Consider the following 14,253-nt stretch of genomic DNA (forward strand, 5'->3'; position numbering starts at 1 on the left):
TTAGGACTAGACTCTGTCAGGCCCTCCTGTCGAGTTACCCTCACCTTTAGGACTGGACTAGACCCTAATTGCGCGCCTCACGAGACTAGCAATCAAGCTCTTCTTTTCTTCTCTCCCTTTATTTCATTTGCTTATTTTTCATAATACAAGGAACACTTTTAATTCATCACCAAAACATAAAACTAGAACCTTCACAATAAGTTCTGCATTTACCAACTTGCTTCTTCCCTCTCCATTTGTCTGCCTCTCCTCTCCAAGGTCACCAGTTTTCATTAAAACAGTACTGGATTTTTCGAAGTGGTGTAATATGTTACGTCACATTATAAACAATACGTTCATGAAACTGGCATCAAAAAGCTACGTCTGGTAAAAACCGTGAATTAACCGGTGGGTGAAAAGTGGCACAGTGCTTTCATGAAACAATCTAGGAAAAATGCATGAAAAGCCACTAAAATATTATCTCTAACCTCATCAGCATATTTCCACAGTAATGAATCCCAAGAAAATAATCTAAAATATGGACAAAACAATATTCAAGAGGATGTTCATTACAGTGTTGCTGATAATAGGGAAAAGCTGGAGACAACATAAATGTTCCCTACGAAAGAAGGAGATGATCCAATCAATAATGCTGTACCTAAGCTAAGGTCTGTCCCTCGCTTTTCTAGGGCAAGGTAAGATTTTTAATCTGAAAACTGTCATAATATTTTAAATGCTCCTCAAATTCACAGAACCTAGCTCCTTATCCTTAATATAATTTAGAATGTGAAATTAAAAAATGAGGGTGACAGCTGTGACCAATATAAGCAAGTCACACACCGTGAGGTGAGGACTGACAAATCTGTTTTATAAGGCGCTTCAGAGTCACACTAAAAGATAAAGAAAACAGTAGGAAACGAAATTCTTCATAGCTATATTAACGGAAAAATATTTTCTAGGTGGTTAGACAACATAAATATTTTCTTTTAAAGCACCAGTTTGTCAATACTGAAATTATGAACTGGAAACATTTTTAAAAAACAAAATGCCACTAAATAATAAATGTACAGTATGTAAATGATGGAGAACCACACTAATTAGCTTTATCCTATAGTATATTTTTTTGCGAGTCAAAATATGAAAAACCTGGTTGCAGGCAAAATGTGAAGAAATCATGTTTTCTATGTAATCAAAGATAAAAATAAATAAGATTAATGCATAAAATATAAGAATTTTTAACAATGGGGAGGGGTGTAGAGACTCCTGGTCAAAATTAAAACATTTACTTATTAATTTTTATCCTTACATGGTAATTATTTCTACGAGTGATTCATGAAACTAGTATATCGTTCATAATGGTGTTTCCAGTCTTTACTCTGCAGACACTCTGGGTAGTTGTGCAAGGAGGCAGTGTAAGAGATCCCTGAATCAACACACATACGTATTTTCTTAACTGATGAACACTAAAAATACAACTACTATCATCTGGTAGTCTACAACCACTTTTGATGTTAAAATAGAATTCTCACTTCCCAGTAAGTTGAAATTATAAGTTCTTTACAGATCTTTAAAAAGTAAATAATTGTAAGAAATATGTACTATTTCAGTGATATTATTCTAACTCTTCCTCAAGTTTTCTCTTAACGACCTATCACTTGCATAAAGTACATACATTTTTGACGAGCATATTAAGATTCAGAATGAAATCAGTCCTTAGAAAAGATAACATGGCTCTTATACATTTTTTAAAAGGTAAAGTATTTAATGTCTACAGGAATCTGAATACGACATCTGAAATCAAAGTCACAGCATTGTTACACCGCTGAGAAATAAACTAGTCTGAGGCAACAAGAAAGGCCGCAGTCAGTAACTGTCTTGAAATATGGCAGAACTAAGTAGCCTGCATAGATAACCTGAGGGAAATCAGGCAGGAGTGAATTAGAGTATGTGTGACGTGGACTGTAATTGCAATCAAGAAAAGGAAATTCAAAGCCAATCATTCATCTTTTCCTACCCCAATCTCCGTCCTATAAAGAAGAGCCGAGACATTTTGTTTTCATGAAATAATAATAAAAATTAAAACTTAAAATTGAAGCCAGTTTTATAAATAAAAAGGCAAAGAATGATCTTCCAGCATTATATTGCAGCAATAAATATTTCAGTTAACATCCAGCTGTACCTATAATCTAGATTTCATAAATTTGTGGGGATATATGAAAGGAGGAGTTTTTCTCTTTGACTCACTTATAAGCATGCTATCAGCTTAGGCTTTCTGTAACCCCAACTGTTTCCCTTGAATAAGAGCTAACTGTCAACACTCACCAGCAGCTTCAAGAACCAGCTGTAGTCTCACTTTGGCCTGCTCAGCTGGTGGCTAAAAAACAACCAAAAAAAGGCATTTTCAGGTCAGTTTTAACAGACAGAACTTCAAATTAATGCACCATTATGCAAGAATCAGGTAATTTAGAGAAGTTACTCATAACCAGTGTTAACACCTATCCACATCTTAACAACATTCCATCACGGCAGCTCTAACCGATCTATTTTCCTACCTTAGTAGTCAAATCACACCTTCCATTAATACGACGCCAGAATTAAGTTCTTTCATTTTTGTTAGTAGAAAAGGTTTTGTTTGCTACCTAACATTGTACCAGTCAGCAACAACATCAAGAACTCCTGTTTTTTCCCTGCGTGAAACAAACAGTTAAGGGCAAGGCTACTAACCAAAGGTTGGCGGTTTGAATCCACCCAGAGGTGCCTCAGAACAAAGGCCTGGCGATTTACTTCCCAAAGGTCACAACCACTGAAAACCCTATGGAGTTCAGTTCTACTCTGGAATACATGGGGTCACCATGAGTTGGAATAGACTCACTGGCAACTGGTTAAGCTTTTTTTTTTCTTTTAAATAAGGTAAAACCAACCCATTTAATAACATATCCTCAAGCTGTGTTATTTCTTTGCATATGGGAACATGCCAAGTGACCTATCAGAATTTCAACAGTAACTGACGCTCAATAAGCCAGGCAATCCTCATCCTAAAAGCAAATATCGCTTGCTTTCCTGTATGTCAACAGCGCATCTGTGGTCAAGACCAAACACTATGCGAGCGCCACGCTTTCAGTTCCTACTAACCGCCCTAAAATCGTTCCTTGGCAAACCCTGATCCAACAGTGCTGATGAAGCTGAAATCCTGCTATTTTCCTACCGGTGATTTCATTTTGGAATTCCTGGATTATGTGTTGATGGCATCCAAAATATAACATGGATTGTATCAAGGTTATGATCTTTTTATGAAAGATTGGTTAAAAATTGTTTTAATCCTTAAGATTTTACTTCGCAATCCATTTATAAAGGTATCAGGATGTAACATGAAAACCTTTTTATACATGAAAACCACCATTTCATATACAATAATTCACTATTTGAACATTTTGCTGCTCATGAAAAACACCACTTGAATCGAAAGAATTAAATAATTTGATGTAGAAAGAAGACGTGCTCAGAAAAGTTTAAGTCGAATGGTGCGTCTGAATGAACTGTGAGGAAGAGGATGGAGGCAAGGTCCATGAGGTGAGCCGGGAGGCGGAGAGAACTTTCTGCACCACAGAGCGGGGTGAGCACACTGTGGCCCTGGGCCGGCTGCCTGGTTTTGTATGTTTTATAGGAACACAACCACACCCGTTCTTTACGTACTGCCTATGGTTGCTTTCCTGCTGCAAGTGCAGAGCTGAGTACTTGTGACAGGGACCACATGGCCAGAAAAGCCTCAAATACTTACTGTCTGGACCATAAAGAAAAAGCTTGCTGAACAACAGACGGAGAGTCTGGGAGAACTTCAAGCAGAGGGGCGATGGGATCAGATCTGCACTGTTAAACACCTTCTGGCAATACCTCTGAGAATGAACCGAGGAGTGAGGGAGACTGGCGGCAAGGAGCCCAGTTAGGGGTCGATTAGAAAAGCTAGGTGAGACCGAGCGGGCAGCAGCAGTGAGGGTGGACGGGATGGATCGGAGCTGAGAAATATTTAATAGCAAAATGAAAGGACTGACTGGACATGAGAGAAGGAGGAGTTGACAAAAAGAGGACGGTCAAATGTTTGCTGGGAAAAGTATGAAAGCAGGCTTTGTAAGAAATATAAACTACGGTATTGAAAATACATGACATACCAAATTAAAATATCATAGCAAAACATCAACAGGACACTCTAATATCTATTGAGGAGAATCCCTAACAACAGCTATAAGCTAAAATGCCTACAGGGGTCAAGCAGTCAATGCAAACATTCATTACGATCAATGGCGGCTGACCCTGACATCAGTACCAGGGGGCCACGGGAAGCGTGGAGAGCTGTGTACCACACGCCCCAGACAAAGGAAGCAGCTGATATTCAGCTCCCACTGATTATTTTCATGCAGAAATGTAGGACTAGGACTATAAAATTTGGCGATTTTCACAAGAAATAAGCCACCATGAAAACCAACACTGCAGAACAAATATGGCCCTTCCACGGGCAGGTCAACCCAAGGCAGACAGTCTGCCCCTCTGCTGCATACCTACCACCCACAGTGAGACCCGGTGCTTTCCCGGAGCAACATAACTAGAACAGCAAGGAAGAAGTGACTTTCTGACTAGCAGGTCCTAGCAAGCTAAGAATTAGGAAGCACACATTTCAGTGTCCTGGTAGGCAGTGTCCTTTGATAGGAAAATCTTGGACACTTTATTAAAGATTGTTTATAAAAAAGAGTTGTATGAACATTATGAGAAAATAGTTTTTAACAAGAAATATTCAAGACACAGAAAAATACACAGACTAATGTGTACCCAACATCCAGTAAAATATTAACAGTACAGTTAAAGACCCTCAGCCCACAAGACCCCTCCATAGCATGCCATTTGTAACCATTATCTTGAAAATTTGGTGTTTACCATTCCTAAGAAAAGATTCTCATTGGCTGATGTTTATGATAAACACACCTGTTAAGACATATACTTAATCCCTCCAACAATCTGTAATATAGGGTTCCTATTTTAAAGACAGTTTTTACACATAGGCACTGATCAATAGTCTGTTAAATTCTTGAGAGGGACCGTCTACAGATCTCCAAGGCATTCTCTCTCTAGTTCCCTCCTCTCTGGGAAACTGTCCTGTGAACCCCAGCAGCTTTGGCCTCCCTGTTCTCCCAACTCCATCTTTTCACATGAGACCACCAAGCTCTGACTGAGCTCCCCCTTCCTACCTGGGAACTTACTCCAGGCAATAAAGTAGGGCGATTGTAGGGCTCACCTAATTTTTTCCCCATGTCTCAGGAATCATTGTCCTTTATGTTTGATGTCCATTGTCGTGCAAGGTGTTGTTTCAAATATTTTGTCCACTTTTTTAGTTGCTTTGGATGAGCGAGCACATCTGACCCGTTACTCCATTTTGACTGGAAGCAGAAATCTATTACTTTTTTAATACTGAAAACAACTTTGTGAGATAAAGTAACTTGCCCAAGGTCACACGGCCAAATTTCTTCATGTTAAAGATAAAATGCGTTATCTATACAGATAAACCTATAAATTCCCTTTGTCTTGAAAACTCGTCTACTTCCTTTCCTGCTTAACCTGTGTTCTTTCAAAGTTCAGGTGACATCATCTCCATACAACCTCATCAATCTCAGTTTATTTTTTCCGTAACTCCTTTTGTGATGGTTATAATTCCCTGTTCTATGCTCCTGTAATGCCCTGGGCATACATTTATCACCACACTTACCATTTTTAGTATAGTTACTAATTTTTTGGCCTATCTTTCCTACTAGGCTGTAAGCTTCTTGAAGGCAGCAACTGTCTCTCATCTCTGTATCATTAGCACCTGTGATAGTGTCTAGAATACATCTGGGGTTCGGTAAGTATATATTTGAAACAAACTTCCGTGCAAATTTTAAGCTCCACATAGGTATCATATATAATTTAATTCTGAATCATTAATTTCACTGAATTCCATCTCTTAGGGGGAATTTGCCTAATTCAAATTGCTGGATATTTGCAAGAATGATAATGGTGTTGAGGAAATTATAACAACTGGTACTAATGAACTATGTAATCTGCATATAATTAATAAGTTTATTTAACCACTATCTTTGATAATAAAATGGAACTCTTAAAGTGATCTCATGAGTCCCAAATATGTATAAGTAATAACTTCTATGTGCCATATCTTTTCCAGCCAACATGACATTCCTGAAAGCATAAGCTACCTGAAAAAAATAAACATCTTTTTTGAAAAACTATAATAGATAGACAGCTGCCATCGAATTGCCTCCAACTCATGGTGAACTATGTCCAACAGAATGAAACGCTGCTCAGTCCTACGTCGTCTTCACAATGGCAGCGTGTCCCAGGTCATCACTGTGGCTACTGTGGTGATCCATCTCACCAAGGATCTCCCTCACCCCTGATGGCCCTCTACTTCACCAAACATGAGGTCCTCCTCTAGCAACTGATCTCTCCTGATGATAGCTCCAAAGCAAGCAAGGACAATGTTCCATTGTGATCTATAAGGTTTTCACTGATTAATTTTTAGAAGCAGAACATCAGGCTTTTCTTTCTAATCTGTCCTAGTTTGGAAGCGCCACTAAAACCTGTCCACCATGGGTGACCCTCTGGTATTTGAAATACCGGTGCCATACCCTCCAGCAACACAGTGACATGCAAGCCACCACAGGAGGACAAGCTGACAGAGGGGTGGTGATCATATAATATATAACGTGTTTATAGTAACTATTATTTAACGTGTACTTACAATGTTTGACACCGCTAAGTGCTTTACACACAATAGCTCGTTTAACATAATTCTCACAACAATGCTAACAAAGTAGGCATTCTTAACACTATTTTACAGATGAAGAATAAATTCCCTGAAGTCACAAAGCTGATAAAGGAGCAGAACTGGAATCTGAACCCAAATCCAAAAATCTCCATTTTTAACACTATACTGTCTCACAGCTTGAGACCCATTTGCCCATATGGGGAGAAATCTAATAATCTGTACTTGCTAGAAGAGACTAAACAAAGTTAAAATCAAATCCCCTTAGTATACTGGATGCTGCCATTAAAGATCTTAAAGTTTGTATCAACTAAAAATCTCATTGTGATCAAGCTTTTTCAGATGTACAACTTTTAAAATATTAAACATATTCACACTGTAGGTACTGTGCAGTAGTATCCTTTGAAGTAAGTACACCCTCACTATGACAGAAACATTTGTCAACAGATTACCGTATTTCTAGCTACATTTCATTTTCACAGTTCTATAATTCTGTCTCTTAGGATCAAGGTCTAAACCTTGATATTACAAGTAGCTCAAAAGTAGATTTATCTTGCCTCTAGAACTTGGCACCAAGTTGGTTTAAATAAAGACCAATAAAAGAAAACTTTTATCAAACATTTAATCTGAAGAGCTTAAGGGGCTTGCAAAAAAAATTTAATTGCTATTTTGTTTATTTAAAAAGAGGAGCCCTGGTAGTGTAGTGGTTAAGCACTAGGCTGCTAACCAAAAGGTCAGCAGTTCGAAACCACCAGCCTGCACTGCACAAGAAAGATGTGGCAGTCAGCTTCCATAAAGATTTATTTACAGTCTTGGAAACCCTATGGGCAGTTCTACTCCGTCCTGTAGGGTCACTATGAGTCGGAAGGGACTCGACGGCAGTGGGTTTGGTTTTTGGGTTATTTAAAAAAACAGATAAAGATATCATTATCCGTATTTTATAGAAGAGGAAGTTAAACTAAAGAGGTGAAACTGAACCCAAGGTTGCCGCATCCTTGAGGGCCCGTCTAAGAGTTCAAGTTTATGATACTATTACCTACTAAACGATGCTGCTTATAGACTATACAAATAGAAACAGTGAAAACAAACAGTGATCAATTACATAATTTACCACTCACCAGCAAAGCATGTCACCATGGGCACATCTCATGTAACCTTTGTTCATTTATTTTATAATAAATTCACAATAAATAAAATTTCATATTTCTCCAAAAAGAAAAACAAAGCAGTTTCAGATTGTACACTGTTATTACCTGCTAACAGAAAGGTTGGAGGTTTGAATCCACACAGAGGCGCCTCATAAGAAAGGCCCGGGGATCTACTTCTGAAAAATCAGTCACTGAAAAGTCTATGCAGCACAGTTCTACTCTGACACACAGGGTCGCCATGAGTTGGAATCAACTCAACGGCAACTTTTTTTTATTATTACGATAGAAGCAGATCCCCAGTTCTCCTGCTCACCTTAGCTAAAATGTGATTGTATCACTTTGCTTTAACCCTGCCCTCCCAAATATCCATTTACTTGCCAAGTCGGACTGTCACAATGTGTCTTCTCTGCTTTTCTACTCCTACACCAACCCCGCAGGTCAGGTTCTCATTACTCCCATCTAGAAGAGGGCTCAGCAAACTACAACTCGTGGGCCAAATCCTGCCTGCCACCTGTTTGTGTACTGCCCGTGAGCTGAAAATGATTTTGGCTTTTTTAAATGTTTGGAAAAAAAAAACAAAATCAAAAGAAAAACTGCATTTCGTGACATGTAAAAGTTATATGAAATCCAAAGTTCAGTTTCGTAAATAAAGTTCTATTGTAAAGCAGCCATACTCATTTGTTCACAGATTGTCTACAGCTGCAAGCAGCGGAGTGAGTAGTTGTGATGGAGACCATGTGGCTCACAAAGCCTAGAATACTCACTATCTGGCCCTTCAGAGAAAGCTGACCCCTGATACAGATGACTGCAGCTGTAGTCTCACAGGCCCCCTCCTCTCCTTTCTATTACACAGCTCCCAAACTTACCTTCACAAAGCAAGCTTCCAATGAAACATACCTCACTGACTCTCACTGCTTCCAGAGTCAAGCATAAACTTATCGCTTTAATTTTCAATGCCATCAATAATATCCAAAGCTTATTCTTCTGTCCTTGGTTTTCAACTACTTCCCTCATCATACCCAACGTTTCGGCAGCACATTGCCTCTCACTGTGTCCCAACCATACCCTGCGTTTTCCTCCCTCTGCCTGCACTCAGGAGCCGTGGGTGGTGCAAACGGCTAACGCTCTCAGCTGCTAACCAAAAGGCCTGGAGGTTCGAGTCCACCCAAAGACAACTTTGGAGGAAGGCCTGAGGATCCACTTCCAAAAACCTAACACTGAAAACTCTATGGAGTGCATTTCTACTATGACACACAGGGTGTCTTAGTCATCTAGTGCTGCTGTAACAGAACTGCCACACGTGGATGGCTTTAACAGAAATTTATTGTCTCACAGTCTAGGGGGCTAGGAGTCCAAATTCAGGGTGCCAGCCCCAGGGGAAGGCTTTCTCTCTCTGTCGGTTCTGGAGGAAGGTCCCTGTCATCATTCTTTCCCTGGTCTAGGAGGTTCTCGGCACAGGGACCCTGGGTCCACAGGACACGCTCTGCTACTGGTGCTGCTTTCTTGGTGGTAGGAGGTCCCTCTCCTCTCTGCTCGCTTCTCCTTTTATATCTCAAAAGACATTGAGAAAACCTAAACTTGTAGATTGAGTCCTGCCTCATTAATATAACTGTCTCTAATCCTACCTCGTTATATCATAGAGGCAGGATTTACAACACAGAGGAAAATCACATCAGATGATAAAATGGTGGACAAGCACACAACACTGAGAATCATGGCCTAGGCAAGATGACGTACATTTTTGGAGGACACAGTTCAATCCATAACACATGGGGTCGCCATCAGTCAGAATCAGCTCAAAGGCAATTGACTTTTTGGAGAGTGACTTTCACTCATGCATAACCGTCTACTTGAAATTCCCTTCTCCCCAGCCATTGCTGGCTGCAGAAATTCTGAAATTCTACCATCTTTCTCTATCTCCACCTGGTTGGCTGAATATAGTATGGACTGATTCACGACTCTTACGTAGTCAAAATCTCTGTGAAAATGCTACAGACTATTTCTCTGTTTTTTAAAAAAGAGTGCTGTTTTCCTTCATTCTAGTCCATCTTTGGAGTCTCGATACTTAAATCACTTTTTAATGGAACTTAAAAGGAAAAAAGGCTCAGACTTAGAAAGAAGGGAGCTATGAAAGTTAGGCAGATGAAGTAGAAATTCTGTCCTCTCTGAGGAGCCCGGGCAGGCAGGGAAATAAGGAAGAAGTGTGGCTATTTTAATGCAAGTTTGGACATAGCAAATGGAAAATGGAAGAAACAACAAACCAAACCATTGTTTATTTTTAATGGTTACAAAATAATGCCATTGAGTAGAAATGTTTACTTAACATTCCTCCGTTAGAAATTTAGGCCATTTTTTTGGACAGCTGAACAAAGAGATTCCCCACAGAAAGGGAAAACTGTTTTTTATATGCATCAGTTGTTAAACCTCTCAGAAATCTTAAAATACTGCCATGCAAAGCAAGTTATTTTTACTAATACCTCTAGACAGGGCATTGAGGTTAAGTAAAATTAGATGAAATAATATAGTTGTTTATATTTAAAAAAGGAAAATAAATAATTTTTAAAATTCCTAAATTTTTTGTGAAATGAAAGCGTGTGTGCTGACTTACAAGAATAAACCTTCACCTAGCAATAACGCCACTGATCAAAGAAACAGAACAAATGCGGGTGAGGTTGTGGGGAGACTGGAGCTCTTATACACTGCTCTTGGGAATATAAAATGGTAGAACCACTATGAAAAACAGTAGAGTGCTTCCTTAAAAAGCTAGAAATAGAAATACCATATGATGTAGCAATTCCACTCCTAGGAATATATCCTAGAGAAGTAAGAGCCATCACACAAATAGATACATGCATACCCATGTTCACTGCAGCATTATTCACAACAGCAAAAAGATGGAAACAACTTAGATGCCCATCAACAGAAGAATGGATAAAGAAATTATGGTACACAGACACAATAGAGTACCGCACAATGATAAAGAATAATGATGAATCCACGAAACACCTCACAACACAGATGAATCTGGAGGACTCAAGCTGACTGAAGTCAATCAAAAAGGACAAATATAAATGAGACCACTATTAAAAATAGTCAAGAAAAAGTTTACGCACAGAAAGAAAAATTTTTTGATGGTTACCAGGGACGGGAGGAGGATGGAGGGAAAATCACTACGTAGAGTAGACACGTGTTAATTTTGGTGAAGGGAAAGGCAGTACACAATGTGGGTGAAGTCAGCACAACAGGCAAGGGAAGACACTGAGAGGTACTCAAGAATAAAAGGCAACGTGGTAAACACTGTAACATATGCAGTCCTACAACAGTAATAACACAATAATTTATGAGTGGATATGTACATAGATATGTATGCTGAATAGCTATGGGAGGGCATGTGGGAGTACACCCCCATGCATATATAGGTTTGGTTATAGATATTTCTACATACATACTTGTATGTGCTGCATGTATATTCACACACACACACACACATAACAGAGTGAAAAAAACCAGAAGACTGAAGGAAACAATTAGTCCAAAGGACTAACGGACCACAGGAACCACAGCCTCCTCTACCTGAGACCAGAAGAACTAGATGATGCCTGGCTACCACTACTGATCGCTCTGACCAGGATCACAATAGAAGGTCCCAGTTAGAGTGGGAAAAAATGTAGAACAAAATTCAAATTCATAAAAAAAGACCAGATTTACTGGTCCGAGAGAGGCTAGAGGAACCCCTGAGACTATGGCCCTTAGACATCCTTCTAAATTGGAACTGAAGCCATTCCTGGAGACCACCTTTCGGCCAAGTTATAAACAGGCCTATGAAATAAACAGTAACACACGTGAGGAAAGTGCTCTCAGGACAATCATGTATACGAGTACACGAGACCAAAAGGGCACATCTGCCCAGAAACAAAGATGGGAAGAAAGGAAGGGGCAGGAAAACTGGACGAATGGAAATGGGGAACTCAGGGGGGTTAATGGGAAGAATACTGACACATCGCAGGGATTGCAACCAACATCACGAACAATTTCTGTATAAACTACTGAGTGGGAAACTAATTCACTCTGTAAACCTTCGCCTAAAGCACACACACACACACACAAAAACACGCTGGTTCTAAACGCTCCCTGTTTTAGTATTTTTTGGGGGTGGGCGGGGGAGGGGCCATCTTTCACTTCTGCTACCACCATTTAAAGGATCAGCATATCTTTCAGTCCATAAATATTAACATTCTACGATGTTCAACCAGACACATCATTTTAAACATTACCTAAATTCCTTTCCTGACCCTTTTAAGATTCAGTTTAAAAGTATACTTCTGGTTTGTTAAATCCTTTGTGGTATTGCACCAGTTATTTCTAAGAAACCTGTTCTCTGTGTTATCCCGTGACTGCTGGGGAGGGAGTGGTGTTCTCTGCAGCAACAAATCACCTGGCACAGCCTACTTTTCCACTTTGCTCTACTGACTTCACACACATTTGTAACTCTCCTTTGACAAAACCTTTTTAGCGTTATTCCAAGTTATAATTTGTTTCTCTGAATGCAGTTACTTCACTCTGCTTCTAGCAGATCTTTCAAAATTACTTTTTTAAAGCTTTTTCCTCAAAAAAGGACAAACGCTGGAAGTACTGGAAAGTTTTGTAAAACATGCTTTCGCCTGAAAAATATTAAGTATCCAGTTGTCTGGAAAATTGTGTAGTGACATAAAATAGACAATAGTGCAGATGACGCTAGAAAAGGTCAAATAAATACTGCATATATTTATTTTGTTACTATAAACGTGTTGTACAAAATAATTGATTTCAGTGATTTGCTAAGACATTTTCCAGACAGAATATTTTCACAGAATGCACGTTTATCTGTGTCCAACGGTTTTATACGGGAGAAAGAAAAAGGCCAAAATCGACTGGCTGTCTGAAGAAGCGTATTCCAGTCTGAACCGCTACCCACTAGCTGTGTAATCTCTGAAGACTTTAGCGTCCTCACCTGTACAAGCATGTTCAGCACTGTTCTTGAAAACAGGAAAACACTCCCAAAAGGAGAATGGACGAATAAATTATGATCCAGACTCATGCTGGAAATAGCAAATTTTTTGAAGATATTTAATAACATGGGGTAATGTCAATATCATATTTTTAGAACACTTCAAAGCTATGTATGTTAAATGATCCAGATTCATAAAAAAATGTTAAAAAGAAAAAACACATATACTAGAAAGAAATAGTAAAAAATATATAGCAAAAAGGTAAAAATATTTATTTTCTTCTTTATCCTTGATCTTACCTGTATTTTACAGGTAGGATTTGAATGTCTAGATCAAAGAAAATGGGTATTATGACAAAAGGAAAAATCTTTAAAAAGACAGGTTTAAAAAATGTTGAAGATTATTTAATTTTTTGTGCTTTAGTATAAAAGATGTTTATATCACATGCTTTAATTCATATGACACATTAAAATTTGCTTTAAAAACTACAAGGAATATTTAAGTTTTGCCTGTAATCTGACATTTGACACCCATTTGCTACCACCACGAGGTCAGAAATACATTTTGCTAAGAGGTGAATGGTATAATGGATGAATGCACCAGCCCTTCCTCTCAAGAGACCGGGGATCAATAAATGGCTTAAGTAATAAGTGAAAATGAGGTAGATGGTCAAATACCAGTTTTTAGTTGACATTAGTCTAATGACAAAACCACTTCACAATTCATCATAATTAAGGACCTCTGCTTACGGAAAGCCCAAAACTATGCGTGTTGTTAGTCATGATTAAAAAGTATTGGCAGAAACTTGATTTCTAATCTGCGTTGCCATTTTTCTTCTAGAATTGTAATGTAGAGCCAAAGGAATAGACATACATATAATGAAAACATTTCATTTCCAAACAATTTGATCCCTCTCCCTTACGAGTCCCTTTCTGACCCATCCTTGCTGACCTAAAAAAAAGAACTAAGCCTTATTTTTTTAATGAGAACTGTCACACTAACAAAATCCTATATCAAAAGTGCTGCTTTACACACTTTTAAAAACAGCTATTATAAAAGAACAATTAAATAAGAGCATTGTCATGGTAACTCAGGGATGATCATAGCAGCTCTTCACCACACAACTAACCCCCAATTTACCTTAAAAAAAACCTAACCGGAGTTCCGGCAAAATGGTGCTCTAGGCAGAAGCACCACGCTGTCCCTCCACAGCAAAGACCCAGAAAAACTAAGCTGAACAGAGAATACAACAATCCTGAAACCCTAAAACATCAAATGAAGAGATAAAGAACTCAGCCAAGCACCAAATGGAGTGAGAAAACTCACAGAGAAC

At 38.7% G+C, this 14,253-nt stretch overlaps 1 protein-coding gene across 2 annotated transcripts in view; it reads right to left on the reverse strand.

Annotated features, from left to right (window-relative positions):
- Positions 1-14,253, reverse strand: part of RSRC1 (arginine and serine rich coiled-coil 1) — a 392,724-nt gene that overhangs the window by 166,775 nt on the left and 211,696 nt on the right. For both annotated transcript variants that reach the window (XM_023733866.1, XM_023733867.1), the window contains exon 6: positions 2,302-2,353. In XM_023733866.1, the coding sequence (XP_023589634.1) occupies positions 2,302-2,353 (52 nt within the window). The remainder of the gene's footprint in view (positions 1-2,301; positions 2,354-14,253) is intronic.

Source organism: Trichechus manatus, unplaced genomic scaffold, assembly GCF_000243295.1.
Source record: "Trichechus manatus latirostris isolate Lorelei unplaced genomic scaffold, TriManLat1.0 scaffold00062, whole genome shotgun sequence".
Lineage (NCBI taxonomy): Eukaryota > Metazoa > Chordata > Mammalia > Sirenia > Trichechidae > Trichechus > Trichechus manatus.